The sequence below is a fragment of the Rutidosis leptorrhynchoides genome, chromosome 7 (assembly GCF_046630445.1).
Source record: "Rutidosis leptorrhynchoides isolate AG116_Rl617_1_P2 chromosome 7, CSIRO_AGI_Rlap_v1, whole genome shotgun sequence".
Classification (NCBI taxonomy): Eukaryota; Viridiplantae; Streptophyta; class Magnoliopsida; order Asterales; family Asteraceae; genus Rutidosis; species Rutidosis leptorrhynchoides.
Window position 1 is genome coordinate 348,100,483 of NC_092339.1, and position 20,395 is coordinate 348,120,877.

A 20,395-nucleotide genomic window follows, 5' to 3' on the forward strand; every position below is an offset into this window, starting at 1 on the left:
TTGTTGCCCCGATGATAAGTTGACAGTACCTTATCACCATGTTTAAATCATTATTAAGTAATACAAAGACATCGCGGTCAAATGTATCGGGGACGTTACTCCCGATAGGCCTACCCCCAATAATTAAGAATGCCTTATCCTGAAAGCAATTAAAAAATATCACTGTGGAGTCTTAGTAGCATAAGCTAGTCATAGTACAGTTTAGGTTCGTACTTGTGTCTAAGTTGTTTAAAGTATAAAAGCAGCATGTGTCTCACCCCAGTAAGTATAAAAAGTGCTATAGCAATAAGAGTGGGGCTATGAAAGTCACCTTAGTAAGTAGAGAGAGAGTTATTCCTCGGAATAAAGAGTTGAACGAGTGAGCAGGAAAGTCAACCTATTGACATTTAAGAGTAGTTAAGTGTTTTGCCCATGTTTAAGTTTAAGTATGTGTTTAAGTATAGTTTGTTTTACTAAGTTTCTATTCCTAGTAAGTTACTATTTTTATAAAGTTTCCATTTTTAGAAAGTTTCTTATTTTACTGAGTTTCTATGACTAGAGAGTTTCTACTTTTATGAGTGTTTTTCATTTTAGGATACTTGCCGTATTAGATAAGCTTCCAATCACCTCTTTCCCTTCGAATGGCTAATTTAGATCTAGGGGCTTGAGCCATAGGACCCATTAAATCGAAAATCCAAACCCTCTGCCTAGAATCTCGTAGAAACCATTCATCAAGAAAGTTCGAAGATCTATACATCTCTAATACATATCCCAAAATGTTTTTGTGCTACAATATAAGTAGTAGGTTATAGGTGCTAGTAATAGTAATAGTGTATACATGTTAAGTACTAGTATAAGTAGTATTAGGGTTTAAGGTTTTAATATGTATATGTATATATAATTCGTATATATACATAAAAATATTTTTTTTTACATGTATATATGTATATATAAATCTAGGAGTGTTTATGTATATACTTATGAATAACAAGTATGTATATACTTATGAATAACAAGTTTATAATATGAATATGAATTAACAAAGATTAAAGTTTATGTAAATAGTTTAGGGTTTATGTTATACCTTTGAAGATTCAAGATAATTAACAAAGAAAAGATGAACACGATGAAGATGGAAGATTAAAGCCTTAAAAATCTTGAAGAACTCCTTGAAGATTCTTGAAGAACACGAAGAACAAGCTTGAAGATCCGAATACCACAAGAGAGGGAGAGGGAGAGGGAGAGATTGTTTTTGAGAGAGGATTTTGGTGTGATTTGTGAATGAGAAACTAGGAGTCTAGGAGTGTTTATATAGTGCAAGTATTAGAGTGTTAGTCAACATAAGGATGTTCTAATTAATGATTTTATTTTGTTTTATAATTTTTAATCAACAAAAGGTGGTACTAGTTTATAATTAGTCAACATAAGGATGTACTAGTTTATACTTTATTTTTAATCAATATAAGGATGTAATTGTTTAAGATTCTTTAGTCTCATTATTATTACTATTATTATTATTATTATTATTATTATTATGTTTATTATTATTTTTACATTTACTACATGATAAGTATTATTTTCTTTTTACTAATTCATGACTTGTATTTATTTTTATTTAGTTCCCAATTATTTTATTATTTATATAAATGTCACTTTTTATTTATTACTTATAGATTAATAGTTATAAATAATATTATTGAAATGCATAAATTTTAATTAGCAGTGAGTGTCGAATAAAAGTTTATTATTTGGTCAACGTTAAATTGATTGTGTATATAATAACCCTTAAATAATTAATACGTATAGTCAGACAGTAAACCCTAGGGTCATTTCAGTAATTTCAGAAGTCAAAAAGTGAGGGTTGTTATAGTACCTCCCCGTTAATAAAAACTTCGTCCCGAAGTTTTAGGTAGACTTCTCGGATGCATCAGCAGTTGAGAAGAGATGGGGATATTTCCGTTTCATATGGTCTTTGCGTTCCCAGGTATATTCGGGGCCTCTACGCGAATTCCAACAGACTTTAATGATAGGTATGTTGCTTTTACGCGTTTGTTTGACCTCTCCTTCCATGATTTCTATAGATTCTTCAACGAAGTGCATTTTATCATTAATGCGAAGATCATTCAAAATGATGATGTTATACAAGTCATTTCAGTAAATTGGATACATGAAATGTGTTATGAATGGTATTGAGCTCATTTAAAACCTTGAGCATTTTATGCCACAATATTAGGGCAGACAAACAGAGAGGAGTTCGTGAAAATCACAGTCATGAAATTTGATAGAGATCTTCATTGTTTACAACAAGAATATTTTAATGATGAATATAAGTTGAAAAATAAAGTTTTATCACTATTGAATAATATGGATAAAACGATTTGTTTATAGGAAGAGTATAAACGAAGCTATCATAAAAGAGTGAAATGAGAAAATTAAATGTTCGCCTTAACTTTTGACGTAGTCACGATTGATTTCCGAAATTCGAGGAATTAAAGGAAATCTTCGTAATCTATAAGATTTGATTCTCCGGTATTTACGAAATTTTGAGATTTGTTTGATTAAATGCGGTGATTTGCCTCGATTGATGTGTTTGGAATTTTGCTATAAATTAGCTTCTTCCGTTTCATTATCTTCACCACTTCTATACTTTCTTTCTCAATTCAAACTTCCAAAAGATTAAGAAAATGCTTAATCCAGTTCTGATCCTGGTTATTATATTGACCATATATGCAGTCATTCTTCTTTTTCTTTTACCGCTAGAGGAATCTGTTTACTTCTACTATGCTCTTGGGGTTATAGTGTTTTTAATTATCCCGTGTCTTTATATTGCTATACGCATTGATATACACGGTTTGTAATTTCGGAGTCGTTATCGGGCTTTATATTTTCCCTTATATGTCGGAGCTTTATGCTTTTGTTTCTTCTTCTCGACTTCAAGTCAAGCGAGTAATGGTCCAGAATTCATAGGTATGAAGTTTAAAATGATCATAATATATAAAGTAGAAAGGAAAGGTAATAGCACGATTTGATTTGTCATATTACCAGAATATCCGTAAAAGACCGAATCATCAAGAAAAATATTTTCTTGATATGTTTAGAGGTTAAATAGAATGTAAGAGTCGTGTAACATGGCAAATGATGATTATAAAATCTATGAATCATCATCTTCCATTAAAAACTTAGCATGACTTACTGTAATATAATCACGTTGGTCTGACGTCATTATATTATACTAACTCATGCTTCAATTCTCAACACTTCTTCAAAGCATTTATAATTTAAACTCGAATTTTACAGAATATAGAAACTAAAACAGTTTCCTTTATAAAGATATCGCAAAGAGATACTTAATTGCGGACATGAATCGTTATGAAGATATCTTCCGAAATATAGAGGATATTTATGATGATATTTTAGAATTTCTAAGTTTGAAAGTTGATGAAGAAAAATTTTCCGCAAGCTTTTAACATTACTTCGGAGCAAGATATTCTCTAAAGATTTCACCGAATCCAGAATTACCTGGATTCTTTGAATATAGGGTTTGGCCCTTGTGTTTGTCCTTAGTCTCCTCCATGGTTAGCTCAATCCGTTTTTCAGTTCAAAATTTTCTTTTGAGCTTTTCCAACGTACCATTCTTTATTATCAAACTGTTGGCCCTTAAGACCATCTACAATTTTTCTGTTTCCTCTGCATTTAATGCAGCCATATTTGAATCATCGGTTATCAATCCAAGATGGTTTCAAGAAATTTCATTTTTAGATGATTAAACGCTGATTGCGATCGTCAAGATTCAAAGGATGTTTTCAAGAATTTTGAATTTGAAGTGTTTAAGCGTAAGATGCATCCATCAATGGACCTAACGGTTGACGAAAAAATGTTGTGATTTTCAAAAGTAAGGAATGGTAAGTTCGGTGGTTTGATGTGATAATTCATCATAGAATACGAATGAATATAATTCATGATTGTAGTGATCTTTAGGAAGATAACACTTGCTAAAGCTTTACTTAAGTTCCGATATGTCAAAATCAGAATATGTAACTAAATTTGTATGAAAATGGTTGTTATTTGGTGAACATATACATATATCATGTGAATGTAAGTAGTATAGTTAACAACTGCTGAATCAGAATGGAAGAATGTACAATGTAACATATTTATATGAGATATGAATATCTCTCGGGTTTTACCTACCCGTTAAAATATTTTTCACAATTATCAGTTTGTACAAAAGAGAAGATATACGTTCATATATGTATTCTTCAGATGTAATCATGGTTTTAATGAGTTAATATAATATTAAACTCATTTGATTTACTGTTGAAACGAGAATAAATAATCTCCAAAACCTTTGAGATTTCATAATTGTCGTGAAATATTTCGCTAATGAAGTTATGAATCAATACTTCATCATTCATTATTATTGATATACTTCGGTATATGATGTTGGTGCTCGTGGAATTCTTGTGAAATTCATAAGGCACTAATGATGTTTTCTAGAAAGTTTCGAGTACATCGAAAATTAAAGTATACAATCAATCATGTATTTGAGTAATACACTTGGTTTATTACGAAATGGAGTTTATTGTGTTGAAGCAATGATTAACGATTGTTAAGTTATTAACAAAAGATGTACATCATAGCATATTATGATATGAATTAACCATGCAGTACATACTAGTTAAGATTCACACGTAATAGCTTAGTACGAAAAGATTTATTATTGTTCCAATCCATATATATAAAGTATACATATGTAATTCTTCAGGAAGAATGAGTCAATACATCTTAACTCATTATTACTAATATTCCTTGGTATCTATGGGGTGTATGATGTTGATGTTTGAGGTACTGAGTGTGATGTTGAGGCGTGGAATGCGGATGTTGTCGTTGGTGAAGCTGGTGATGTTGGTGGTGATGCCGATGGTACTGGTGGTACTGGTTATGCTGCTGGTGCTGGTGCTGGTGTTTGTAGGTTTCGCACCATATTCTCCAGAGCCACTACTCGAGCGCGAAGCTCGTTGACTTCTTCTATTATTCCGGGATGATTGGCGGTTCGGACAAGTGGATGAATAAGATCTAAAATTTTAGATATTATATATTCGTGACTGGATATCCTGGAAATGAGGGTGAAAATAGTGTTCCGAACGGGTTCGCCAGTAAGTACTTCAGGTTCTCCACCAAGAGGTGAATTCGGTTGGTGGAAGGGATCACCTCTTCTTGTCTCCATTGATTAAGTTTACTACGAGCCCATCCCCAATTCATCCAAAATAGATGATGGCTGATTGGTTCGTTCATTCCGGTTACGCTGCCATTGGAGCTCGAAGAGTTCGAGGAATCCATATTATGTGTTTGGAATAGGATTTTTGATATGAGATTAGTGTTGAATACTGGATGATATTTTCGTCTCCTCGAATACGTGTATATAGCAAAAAGATTTCTGTAATTTACGGAGGGAATTTAGGAAAAGTGTTAGACAAAATCTATTAGGATAGATACGATAAGATATAATAAGATATGATGTGTCTTTACTTTAATAATGGCAGTATGACGTGTCGAGATCATAAAGTGATAAGTATGTAATCTAATAATCTTTTGATTAAAGACTTTCAATTTGTATACTGTGATAACCCAATGACATTTTTCAATTCGCAAACCGATGCATAAAGGCATAAGGCATATAGGTACGTGATATAACAGAGAGTTATATACGTTTGAGTGTGAGTAGTAACAATTATAAGAATTTCAAAATCATGGATAATATTTCATGTAATACATATGTAATACACATAACCATGATAGATGACTTATGAATGTCAAGAATTTCTGAAATCATTGTGTCGCATTTAGATGCGGTGGTGTAATTGGATAGTACTCAGGAAAGTGAGCAGAGTTCTTAGATTAGCTCGGCATTCTAAGATAAGTAAAGTTTCTAAAGTATAGTGTAGCATTTAACAGTTAAAGGCAACAATTAAAGGCACTATGGTCAAGGAAAGTTGTAGCCCTACATTAGGAAAGAGACTTTGATTAGAATCTTTAAGTCAAGTTTGGTAAAGCATGATTGTTAAGTTTATAAGGCAATCCTAAGTGCTTTAAGTCTAAGGCAGGAAAGGTTATAGTTCCCTAGATTGCTAAGGCACCCTAGCTAGCAAGTAAGGTACACATAAAAATGCAATCCTGGTTCTCTATAACAGCCTGGTTATGCTCTGATACCAATCTGTAACGTCTTCCCAATAGGGTCTGGAAGAAACGTTACTAATATCAAATAAACCAACATATTATAATACGAGAACAATACTAAATGAGAAAATTTAACTTTATTGAGTATGCAGCGGAAAATGAAATGTCGTTACAATAATGGAAATAACGATAAAGTAATTGTTCATATGCAGAAGTAATAAATGCGATATCTCTTGATCCTAAGTCCAAGTAGCATCACATAAGTAGTAGATAAGAAAGCTTGAATCAAACAGCACCTGAGACAAAACATGCTAAAGTGTCAACCAAAAAGGTTGAGTGAAGTTCATAGGTTTAACAAATGTAGTTATCGTTGTTTTTAGACCACAAGATTTAGTTGTAAAGTTGATCTCCCGCAGGATCAAAAAGTAGATCTCGCAGATCCAAAAGTAGTACTGATTCGTGATATTTTAGACTAAACGTTTGTTTTGTTGCCCCGATGATAAGTTGACAGTACCTTATCACCATGTTTAAATCATTATTAAGTAATACAAAGACATCGCGGTCAAATGTATCGGGAACGTTACTCCCGATAGGCCTACCCCCAATAATTAAGAATGCCTTACCCTGAAAGCAATTAAAAAATATCACTGTGGGGTCTTAGTAGCATAAGCTAGTCATAGTACAGTTTAGGTTCGTACTTGTGTCTAAGTTGTTTAAAGTATAAAAGCAGCATGTGTCTCACCCCAGTAAGTATAAAAAGTGCTATAGCAATAAGAGTGGGGCTATGAAAGTCACCTTAGTAAGTAGAGAGAGAGTTATTCCTCGGAATAAAGAGTTGAACGAGTGAGCAGGAAAGTCAACCTATTGACATTTAAGAGTAGTTAAGTGTTTTGCCCATGTTTAAGTTTAAGTATGTGTTTAAGTATAGTTTGTTTTACTAAGTTTCTACTCCTAGTAAGTTACTATTTTTATAAAGTTTCCATTTTTAGAAAGTTTCTTATTTTACTAAGTTTCTATGACTAGAGAGTTTCTACTTTTATGAGTGTTTTTCATTTTAGGATACTTGCCGTATTAGATAAGCTTCCAATCACCCCTTTCCCTTCAAATGACTAATTTAGATCTAGGGGCTTGAGCCATAGGACCCTTTAAATCAGAAATCCAAACCCTCTGCCTAGAATCTCGTAGAAACCATTCGTCAAGAAAGTTCGAAGATCTATACATCTCTAATACATATCCCAAAATGTTTTTGTACTACAATATAAGTAGTAGGTTATAGGTGCTAGTAATAGTAATAGTGTATACATGTTAAGTACTAGCATAAGTAGTATTAGGGTTTAAGGTTTTAATATGTATATGTATATATAATTCGTATATATACATAAAAATATTTTTTTTTTAATTTTTTTTTTACATGTATATATGTATATATAAATCTAGGAGTGTTTATGTATATACTTATGAATAACAAGTTTATAATATGAATATGAATTAACAAAGATTAAAGTTTATGTAAATAGTTTAGGGTTTATGTTATACCTTTGAAGATTCAAGATAATTAACAAAGAAAAGATGAACACGATGAAGATGGAAGATCAAAGCCTTAAAAATCTTGAAGAACTCCTTGAAGATTCTTGAAGAACACGAAGAACAAGCTTGAAGATCCGAATACCACAAGAGAGGGAGAGGGAGAGATTGTTTTTGAGAGAGGATTTTGGTGTGATTTGTGAATGAGAAACTAGGAGTCTAGGAGTGTTTATATAGTGCAAGTATTAGAGTGTTAGTCAACATAAGGATGTTCTAATTAATGATTTTATTTTATTTTATAATTTTTAATCAACAAAAGGTGGTAGTAGTTTATAATTAGTCAACATAAGGATGTACTAGTTTATACTTTATTTTTAGTCAACATAAGGATGTAATTGTTTAAGATTCTTTAGTCTCATTATTATTACTATTATTATTATTATTATTATTATTATTATTATTATTATTATGTTTATTATTATTTTTACATTTACTACATGATAAGTATTATTTTCTTTTTACTAATTCATGACTTGTATTTATTTTTATTTAGTTCCCAATTATTTTATTATTTATATAAATGTCACTTTTTATTTATTACTTATAGATTAATAGTTATAAATAATATTATTGAAATGCATAAATTTTAATTAGCAGTGAGTGTCGAATAAAAGTTTATTATTTGGTCAACGTTAAATTGATTGTGTATATAACAACCCTTAAATAATTAATACGTATAGTCAGACAGTAAACTCTAGGGTCATTTCAGTAATTTCAGAAGTCAAAAAGTGAGGGTTGTTATAGAGGAGCTTGCTTATTGTGATACTTTTTAGGGGTTGAAGTGATTCCGTTTACTCAGGGTATATTTCTCAGCCAGAATAAGTACATTCTGGACTTACTGGACCGTGTCGATCTGAAATATGCTAGACCTATGTCAATGACCAAAAAGGAAAGTAGTAGGCTCATTATACCAGGCTCGAGGAGCTTGGTATAAGACCAGAAGTGTGCGTACGGTTGTCAGTTTAACTATCGGGCTGAATGTTTCAGTGTAGTCAAGACCCGGACGTTGTTTGAAAACCCTTGGCAACTAAGCGTGCACGAAAATGATCAAGGGAGCCTTTGTATTTAACCTTAGAAGATGCCGTAGACATGAATCAACGACCAAGCTCCAATCACCTGTTTGGTGTGTGGTTTAAGTCATGTGTAACCTTGAACAATGTCGTAGAAATAAATCAATGACTAAGTGTCACACACCATGCACTGAGTAACACACACCATGCTTGGTGGGTTGTGCGTGTAACCTTGGACGATGTCGTTCAAATGAATGAACGACCAAACAACAGCACCACACACCGTGCTTGGTGCGTGGTGCGGGGGTTTTACAATTTCGTGATTTTAAGAGCCTATCGTTAAATTATTTATGGGAAAAAGGACATATCAATTAAGTTTCCAAATAAAAATGGGTAACATGAGCTAATGTGTAGGTAATAAAATGGGCTTTATATAAAATATTTTTTTCTTAAAAAATGAACTAATGCATATGTATATAAACTAGCAAAAGTGACCCGCGCGATGCTGCGGGATCTTTCGGGTTGCATATTATAGTTGACGTAGCGTTATGTATTTACAGAATTAAAAATGTATTGCTACAGATGTGTTTGGATACACGTGGTTAGTACCTAGTATACCTAATGGCCTGTGCGTTTTTAACGCCGGGAAGATTGCGTAAAAAAGGGAAACGGAATCATCAATATGATGTAGGTAGTTTGGGTTGTTTATTATACGTGTATGTATATGTATGGAAGATAGACCGGAGTATTTATCGTTTTTTAAAAAGCGTCCGTTTCGCGTATAGTTAGTTGCGTTGGGTTCGCAAGATTATTTCGAGTTGAACGGTGAGGTCGGCAAAATTTAACGCCTAGCGAGCGGGAAGATATGCGTATTTGAAAATTTGGGTGGAGTTTATTAATTAGAATACCGATTTGACATTTTGAACCCCTCTTTTGAGGGGTGGAGTTGTATATTGTTCAAACTTTGGGGGGTGAATATGTTATTTTTCCCTTTGTTTTTGACTTTGTCGTTTGATTGTTTTTTTTTTTTTTTGGCAAACGACCAAAATTCGCGTGGCTGTTAGTATATATGGAAATTGCATATTAAATGAGCTTAATTTAATTAAATTAAAAAGATATTACATATTTTATTTTATTATTAATGAAGTTATTTTTATTTAATTTATATTAATTATTTTTATTTATTGAATTATTTAAATTACTAACAATAAAACAATAAGAACTTATTAACACCTCAACTAACCTATCTCTTACTCTTCACTTTTTCTAACTGATAAAGTCATCAGTAACACACTAAATTTGAGTCAGTCACCTAAGTGATTTAGATCACCCCTTTAATTTATGTGTCTATGTTTCACAGAATTCGTTTTGGGATAATTCAATTTAGTTAGAGTAAAAAATATAGTATGACCGCTAATACACCAATACACTAAACACTAAAATATATATCAAGATACCGATAAATAAATAAAAAAGAATGCACTTTTATCTATCTATACTTCTATAGTCTACAGTTATAGTATATAAAAATAATAATAACATTTGATCTATCATTTTTTTATACCTAAATTTATGTGGTTGTTCAATTCGTGTGTCTATGTAATTAAACACCTAACATATGTTGGAGGTTTTATTTAAATTTCTTGTAGGGTAAAATAATCGATAGCCGGATAAATCACTGGTATCACTTTTCGAAAGTAATTATTCGACCCTTATTGTCTGGGTTACACGAATATCACTTTGGGATAAGACAGAGATTAGTTCTTGTTATTGGCAGTAAACAAGAACTCTTTTGCATAAGAGTATTAAGGTGTTTTTGTATCTATTTTTTCTCATGAATGATAGTCCTTATTTATAGGCACCCAAAAACAAGTATTATTCCACGATGGAGATGTTTCACTAACTAATTTCCTTTTCAAATCTAAAACAAATCCTTTTCATAAAGTTGTTTGTTTTATTTCCAACAACCAAATCAAGGAAATCGATTAAATCCTTTTCATAAAGTTGTTTGTTTTATTTCCACGATGGAGATGTTTCACCTAGTGCAGGAATAATACTTCCGTAATCACTCAAATTTGTGATAATGGAAAACCACTTTCGGGTCCGGGTAATCTATCACTTAATGGGTGTACACTCCGTACCTCCTAACCCATTTATAAGTGTAGATTAAATTCCTCAATTACACTAAATTTCCAACAACATATACAAAAAATTTAATCTAAAATAATCACGACTTGCCTAATCGTTCCAAGAATTTATCTTCGAAGTCTGCGCACGACAAACGTTATACTCATACTCATATGTACACATTCTTCAACCCGAATAGAGTCTTAATTGATTATTCTAAATAAATTTAAATTCCTAGTTTTGTTACTATCCTCTTGTTCAACTGCCGGCACAACACATATATTCACCATTTTACATTGAAATTATAGTCACTCATAAACAAAGATGGAGTCAGCTGTCTGTAATAATAACTAGATAATGATCGGCTGTCTCCTTTATCTTGATTAAATTATCATTATATCAAAGGTATCAGGGCAGAGAAAATTTAAAAATGATCACGAGATAACCTGATTAAACAACATAAATTTAAGCAAAATATAATTCTCTTTTTCAAGTAGCTTGAACAAAGAAAATTTTATCTATTTACCTGTAAGTGTTTATATTTTTTAGCTAAAAAGAAGAATTAAATTAAATAGATAAAAATGTTTAAAAGATTACAAATAAATTTAAGCAAAATATAATTTTCTTCTTCGAGTAATTTGAACAAAGAAAATTTTATCTATTTACCTATAAGTGTATTATATTTTTCGCTAAAAAGAAGAATTAAAATAAATAGATCAAAACGTTTAAAAGATTACAATATTGAGAGCTTTATTGATAGATTCTATGATATATTTGACACGTCTATTAAAACTACATCGTATTACAACCCATAACATTGCACAATTACTAGCCAATTGTAATCTAACTCGTGGAAACCTACAATTAACACCTCCTTCAAAATCAATGCGTAATTAACATAATATTATACGTTTTGGATGGATAGATGATTAGGTTGAAAACCATGAAGATAACTCGTAGTATTGATTTGAGTTCAGACTTTGACTGTGTTTAGCTTGTAAATCATCGCATGATGGTGTTCCGTACTATACTTTTAAACATTTTTTATACTATATTAGCTAGATATGGCATAGTTAATATCATCATTAGAGACAGATACTGTCTTATTCCATTAATTCTTAATCAATTTTTGAAGACATTGACTAGAATCTAATTAAGTAATAGAACATAGATTATATGTACGTTTCCTGTCTAGTTCGTCGTCACAAACAATATTGCCTTTTTCCTTCATTAAAATACGCATTGTGACTAATAAATATTCCTTTTTAGCACGGACTTTTCTTATTTAGTTTTGATATTAATATTAGGTTTGTGATATAAGTATGAAATTAAATTCTATATGGTATGGTTAAAGTACTATGTGGAAAATGGGTTAAGTAGAGTCAGTTTGGTTAACGGGTTAAAATGTTTTTTGTTGAAATGGGTAATGGGTCAAGCGGGTCAAATATTTAAACGAATCTAAATGGTTCAGGTTGTGTCGGGTTGAGTAACGGGTCGAAAAGGGTCACGGGTCAAATGAATCACGTGTCAAATGGTTCAAACGGGTAATATATTTTTACATTGATTTTTTACATTTATTATATTATTTTAGCTATTGTATTAGTTATTATATATATATATATATATATATATATATATATATATATATATATATATATATATATATATATATATATATATATATATATATATATATATATATATAGGGGCAGGATCAATGGGGAAGTAACTAATCGGGGGGAAGCTGGGGGAAGCAAATAAAAAAAAATTTCGTTTTTTTTTGGAATTTTTTTTTCCAGCATCAAGATCACACGAAAATATGAACATTTAGAAGAGACACTTCGTTATGAATGTTATTATTTAGGCGGGAAAACGATCGACAAAATTAACATTCAAGATAATATTGTTCGTGAAGAATATGAACGTTTTTTTTCTTCATGTTTTGTGAAGTAAAATTTAGCCCGATCTAGAGTTTAAGGTTTAGGGTTTAGGGTTTGGTGTTTTGGGTTTATTCCATAAACTCAAAACACCAAACCCTAAACCCTAAACTCTAAACCGTTCGTGTTAAAAACTCAATCTAAATCCTAAATCTAAACCCTAAACCCTAGATTTCTAAACCCTATAAACCCTAATATCTAAACCCTAATATCTAAACCCCAATAGCTAAAACCTCAACATACGCTCGAAAAACACGATAATTGTTATATATTACTTCTTCGAGCGTTTTTCCGCCAAAATAAAAACATTTATCACAAAGTGTCTCTACTAAATGTTCATATTTTCATCTCATCTATAATGTTCGTGAACAAGGTTTTTTCAAAAAACGAAAAAAAATATATATATAATGGTAGTTCGACTAAACATTTTTTGCTTCCCCCCGCTTCCCCCGATTGGTTACTTCCCCATTGATCCTGCCCATATATATATATATATATATATATATATATATATATATATATATATATATATATATATATATATAATAACTAAACTACAACAAAGGGCTAAACCAACAAAACGGTAACCAAACCAACACATGATTAGATACTAACTACAACAAAATAGTAACCCATCTAGAACAACATGACGAGAACTGCCAAACTAAGAATGCCGATAACTGATGTGTGAAAATAAGGTATATCATTTATTAATGAAAAGGTACATGTTAAAAGACTAAAACACAACTATGCAAGTGTACCTAATCGTATAGTAGTACAGACTTTGGTAAAATCCAGTGATCGTCCTCATGACAACATTAACACAATTCAAGATAGTATAACTAAGATGTGACTAAACTAATAAAATGAAATAAAACAAGTAACAGATTAGGGGTTGCAGTTTAAAGATCAGCCAATCAATATGATGTTAAAATGAAATAGACCTTTTACCCCTAGTGCTAAATGCATTTAAATGAAGAACCTGAAATATAATGTATAAGAATAATCTAATCGGTCCACCTGGAATTCCCCAGAGTGTAGACACAACAATCAGGATTACACGGCGCAAGTCTCCTTGTCACCTAAGACCTTCTAATTGCGACCAAACAATTCCACTAACATGAAGATTTGAAAAGTGACCTTACTTTTGTAATCGTCAACAATCACACCAACTCTCGTTGTGTATGATTCACCTCAGTGTCAACTAAAGTTTAAACTTAATTCATTACGGTCTACCTGCATTAATCGCTAACTGCAACAACCCGAGTCAAACACAGCCCATCCCCACCCACAACAGCATCCGTTTCATCCATGCATGCACTCGCAACACTCGTATAGTCAGTCCAAAGTATTCAAACCGCCAACTGCTTCAACCAACTGTCGTATAGTTGCAATCACAACAGCATCATATGAATCTTTGTAAACGCTGATATAACAGGTATACACCAACGAGTCCAAACAGATAAACTTGATCCAACAAGGAAAACAAAAATGTGGAGGTTCAACAAATATATTAACCGAACCCTTTTACTACACAAATTAATTTACCATAGTATTTTTACAAATTATTTTTGGTGACCAAAATCACTACATTTGATGCACAAATTAGCCTACATATCTTAGTTCCATAAGTCACAACTTTGGTGATCAAATTACTACACCATTTGAACTAACCAGGGACGATAGGAAACAAAAGAAGTATAGTCAATTGTGAATCCTAAATTTAAGTTATAAGGATATCTTATGCTAAGTAACTATCCATTTTTAATCACCAATTCACAGATTCAAGAAGATTAATTAAAACACTTTAGATTAAATAATAATATTTAGGATCTGAAAAGAGAGAAATCGAGTATACCGACTATCAATATACACAAATTAATCTGCAAACAAACTTAATGCTACGAGCGCCATCATGATCAAGTGAGATTTGTCGTTGAAAATTTATCACTTCTCGTCAATTTGGGAGCATGTTCATTGTGGAGTTTGGCCAGCCCATGTTTGAATACATGGAAAAGTTTTGCATAGATTGCTGTTGTTGTTGTTCATGTTGTGGTTGTTGTTGGTGTTGGGTAGCGTTGTTGTAGGATCCCGGGATTCTGTGGCTGCTCCCACTTTCGTCAGAATCTGACTCGCTTGATGCCACTTCAGACGGCGGAGTTATACCGTGAACCGCCCCACCACCACCACCACCAAAACTTAACATGTGTGGTGGTGGTGCGTCTGACGATAGTCCTGTTTTTGGTTTCTTTGCTTCGGCAATAAAGCTACCAACTATAACCTGATAGACCATAAGAAACTATGAAAATTCCCGATACCTAAAATTAGAAGATTTAATATACGATCGGAAAGTCAGGTATTTAAGACCTTGTATTTTATAGAAAAGCAACAAAAAAATGGTGTTGATTTTGTATTTCATATTTTATGAGGTAAACATTCATTTGCAATACTTAAAAAAATTGTTTATTTTTTTATATTTTTTTTTAATATTATTGTTTATTGAATACAAGTAAACGGATAAAGTTTTCCTTGTTCAAGCTAGCCGATGAGGTGACGTATTTTACCAAGGTTGCAAAAACCGCTAGTCGGTCGGGACATTTTAGGGAGTACTCGGCAACTTGAGGAGTATTCGGATGTTGACCAAGTTTGACTTTGACTGATTTTGACCGAGTCTTGACCAATTTTGACTGATTTTCTAAGTAAACCCGAGTTTTAACCAATTTTCCGAGTAAATCCGAGTTTTGAGCGATTTTCCTAGTAAACCGATTTTGACCAACTTTTGACTAATTTTGACCAACTTTGACCGAGTATTCAACTCGCTGATTAATTTCAAGTTTTGCAATGCTGATTTTTACACAGATGTAGACGGCATAACCGGGTTATCCAGTGATGTTTCCGACAATTTCCCTGGCCACCCAAATATATGTTGCTATTGAGGTTTGAAATTGAAACATGTTGAGCAAATATCGGGACCAGACTACTAGACTATCTTGAGATGGTTATAAATAAGTATATAACTAATTTCATCAACTCCTTTATAGTATAGTACTATAATAAACACACGTATATATGTATGTATAGATATATGCATATGTGTATGTATAGAGAGGTGACCTGTACGGACGATGCAGCCACCAACATTCCAGTAACACCACCACCCAAAACTCGCCCATCTGAACCCGCAAGAGAAATGCTCAATCCGCTTGGTTTCTTATCATTACCATCACTTTCCGAATGCAAAAACGAACCTGATAGAGATATTATCTCAAATCGACCCTGAAAATCACACCATGAAATCAACTTAAGTTTAGATATATCCACAATAATAAGTCCTCGACCCACCCAATGTGCCACATATAGCATTCATTACCGAAGAAGACATGTATCACAAGAAGAGTGCACACGTTAGAACATAACAACAAGTTTAAACTTTTTCTGCCATGCAAATTTGAATCTAAAGAATAATTATTTATTAATTAACTAGAATTTAGTTACCATAATGCTCTTCCACCTGATTTTGAAATAATTAGTTCAAATTTCTCAAATGATCCAGATTTTTCTATATATGTATTTATGTATATATATATACACAAATAAAACCAATAATAATTTACACATGTAAATGTATAAACCTCATATGTTACAGTGCCGCCATTCGACGCCGGCTGTCGAAGAGTCACATTAGAGATGGAACCGTTGGCAGATAAAATACAAACTGTACGAGGTCCTTGTTGTGAAAAGGATATAATTGTCGAGGCTATATCCTGTAAATAAAATCAATAGAAAAATCAAGAAACTTTAAGTATCATCATTCATATACAGGAAATAATACTAATAGATCTAAGATATTATAAAGCGAGAGATTATATAATCAACGGATCTGAATATCCGATTACAACATTATCAATGGGTGGTAGTTATTATATGACCGTTATGTTCATACACAAATTACAAATATAATATCTTATATGCAAATCATATATTTGCATACATCCAACATGCATTAGATCTGCATCGCCGAAAAAATTTTGAAACATAAAAGGAAAACGTATATGAGGTGAAACGAGTAACAATTATGTCAAGTACCCTTTACGTCACTTAAAAATGCTACGACTAACACTACATTTTTATTAATGTACATGTCTAGCTAGATCAAATGTATAGGATATAATTAAATTTAAAGTAACATATAATACTTTAAGAGATGCATGATAAATCAATATAAGGTCACGTACATAAATTGAAACAAACAAGGAAGTATAGTCATATATCCTATAGTAAACTAAATTTTCAAATGACTTAATTACCCGAATGGTCACTGTGGATTGTCAAATTTTGCAAGGTTAATCACTATGGTTTTTTTTTTGCAAGTTTAGTCACTGGGTTTTCAAAAGTTTACAAGTTTAGTCACTCATACTAACTGACGTTAATCTGATCCGTTAAGTATCAGTCACGTGCTAGTCATGTGAGGGTATTTTGATCCTTTTCATCACCTCTTCCTCTCCACCTAAACTTAATAAACTTGATTTTTCCCTTTAACTCTCACACACCAACCTGCAACATTTTTTCCAAACCCATATTTATAATCGAAGTTCAAAATCAGAACATAACCATTTCCATATATTTCCGCGATTCATGTACAGTAAATGAGTAAATCATTTCCATTTCCATCTCATACAAATCACATCCATTTCCATTACAGTAAGTGAGTAAACCATTTGGTCACATCATCATCATACCCATTTCCAAAAGGCCAAAATCATCTGTTGTTGCTGATAATAAATAAAGAAATAGCGACGAAGGTGGTTGTGCGATTCAAAATGACGACGTCGGAGAAAGTAGTGGCGAAGCCTGATCTGAACTTCAGTAGCAATTGGTTTCTTGAAGGTGAATCAGATCTTGATTTTTGGTGGTTACCAGATCTTGATTTTGGTGGTGATGGTTTGTAAAAAATCCGAAGTCAAATTGTTACCAGATCTTGACTTTTGGTTTCATGACTTTTGGTAAAATCGTTACCAGAACTAGATCTGGAGTTCGATCGCCGGAAATTAGAACTCCGGTGGATGAAGCGAAGGCGGACGGAGAAAACACCCATTGCCGTTGGTGTTCATACATGTTAAAGATCGTGTACAGTCCATCGCCACCACCGTTGGAAATTAAAAAACTAAACTTTGAACACCCCCAATTTCGTACTCGTCGTAGTGTTTGTTTAACAAAAAAGAACACCCCTAAATTCAATATATTATTTAAACTTTAGGTTTTGTATCTATGTGGTGGATGCAGGTTTCTGTCTATGTGTCACCGTGCTCATAAGAAATGGCAATTTTATTATTTAACTGATGTAAACAAGCACGAGTTATTCTCTAAAATTAGAGTGTAATCGAACAAGTATTTGTTATAGCTTTTATATTCTATATTCTATATACGTTTCATTTGTTATAACTTGAAGAACTACTTAGGTTTGATTTTGATTTGATTAAGATTTTGCATTTTGATTTGATTTTATTCGGATTTGTGTGAAGAAAATTAGGAAATTGGAGATGGAGGTGAAAGGGCAAGGGTAAAATGACCAAAATACCCTCACATGCTTGGCACATGACCGTGGTTTAACGGAGAAAACTAATGTCAGTTTGCTTTAGTGACTAAACGTGTAATAGTTTGAAACTACAGTGACTGAAATTGCAAGAAAAAAACTATAGTGACTAAAGTTGCAAGATTTGACAAACCACAGTGACTATCCGTGTAATTAAGTCTTTTCAAATCAAGATTATTAATATTAATATTAATATCCTTAGTATAACTCAAATAATCAAAAGCATTACCTCTCCTGCGTTGACGATAATCACATGAGGTGTAAATCCAACTCCAGGTACACCTGCCCATCACAAAAAAAGTTAAAAATAAATAAATAAACCTACCTTTAAACCACTATATTATCTAACCAAAAAACGAACCCGAAAACATACTATATACTAAAGTTAAATTAAAAACATATCTATAAACTATAAAGTGATCAGTTCTAGAATTAAAAGAAAAATAGGTTAGTACACTCAAAATTCTTACATTTCAAATCACATGAATAGACAAAATTTACAAAGTTGACATTTTTATATATCAAATATACAAAAAAACGCATTTTTATATTTCAAATGTACATATTCGACACGAATACACCAGGAGTAGATACAATCAAAATTATAACTTGCTAGCTTTGATGCTGCAAAATTGTATATCTAACTAAGGGTGTTAGCGAGTCGAACTAGAAAACAGTGATATTCAGCCCAACTCCACAAAACTCAAATAAATTTTTCGAACTAATCGAGTCGAACTAACAAATCTATCATAATAAACTTATTTTATAACTTAATTAAACATTTAATACTGGAAATTAAGCTTTATATTGTACCTAAAGCATCCAACTGCTTTTTCCCAGAACCAGCAGGCCTTCCTCTATGTTTCTTAGCAGCTGAATCCGAATTCGAAGTTCCGTTACCGTTACCGTTACCGTTACCGTAATCAGCCGTAACCGGCACCGGAGTTAAACTGAGATCAATGTTGCCATCTTGAGAAGGCGAATACTTTCTGGGCCTGCCCCTTTTCTTCCGGGCAGGTTTACCTGCATACCCACCTGACCTAAACCCACCAGACGGTGAAGACCCGTCACCGTACTGATCAGAAGTATCAAAAGAAAACCGTTGTTGATGTTGAATCGAATTGGGGTTAATCAAGTTTGGATTTTTATTACTGTTTGATGTGATTGAGTTGGTGTTGTTGAGTAATTGATGGTGGGTGTGAGGTGGGTAAGTGTTTGGTGACATCATCATTCCGGGTGGCAGTGGTTGGTGGTGGTGGTGGAGGTGGGGTTGGTGGTGTAGTGACGGCGGTGGTAAAGATTCACGTGATTCCATTAATTAAATTAAAATGTTGAACAGAGAAATTTAAAATTGATTTTACAGAATAAAGAGTAAAGGGTTTTAATAATAAAAAAGAGGAAAGGATGGGATTTTTAGGGTTTTGAAAATGAAAAAATTAGGGTATTTTGACCGGTGTTATTTGTTGAATTGAAAAAACACGTAAGTCACTATCCAAATTCTCTCACGAAGTTTTCCCCTATCGGATCGGCACACATGACACAACCCTCAAAGTAAAAGCAATTGAATAACAAAAAATTTCCAATTTTGTTTATAATCTTTAAATATTTTTATTTGTATCAAACAACAACAAAAACAAAACTCAATACCACATAAGTAGTGTACGGGAAGGTGAAATGTAGACAATCATTCCCCTAACCGATAATAAAAATAAGTCATTTCTCCATCCAGGATGAAAACACTCTCAAAAGTAGAGAAAGTCACCCCTCTCTATATTCGACGAATAGAGAGATTGCTTCTGAATGGACATCCGGCCAATAAATAAGAAAAAATTTTAAAAAAATAAATTAAAATTGAGACGCCATGAAAATGTCAAAAATCAAATTTCCATGAATTTAAAATCTTGCATGAAATTTACTTTAGGCTCTAAGAGTTAGTCATGTCGTTAATAAATCGACGCTTACTGTCAACTCAATAACTAGAGTCATTC

At 32.4% G+C, this 20,395-nt stretch overlaps 1 protein-coding gene across 1 annotated transcript; it reads right to left on the reverse strand.

Moving 5' to 3' along the window:
• Positions 1–14,563: 14,563 nt before the first annotated feature.
• LOC139857806 (AT-hook motif nuclear-localized protein 10-like) lies at positions 14,564–19,759 on the reverse strand. The gene is made up of 5 exons (XM_071846646.1): positions 19,221–19,759; positions 18,637–18,689; positions 16,447–16,578; positions 15,929–16,090; positions 14,564–15,095 (listed from the first exon to the last, which is right to left on the reverse strand). The coding sequence occupies exons 1-5, from the start codon at positions 19,720–19,722 to the stop codon at positions 14,772–14,774; spliced, it is 1,173 nt and encodes a 390-aa protein (XP_071702747.1). The 5' UTR covers positions 19,723–19,759; the 3' UTR covers positions 14,564–14,771.
• Between the last annotated feature and the right edge of the window lie 636 nt (positions 19,760–20,395).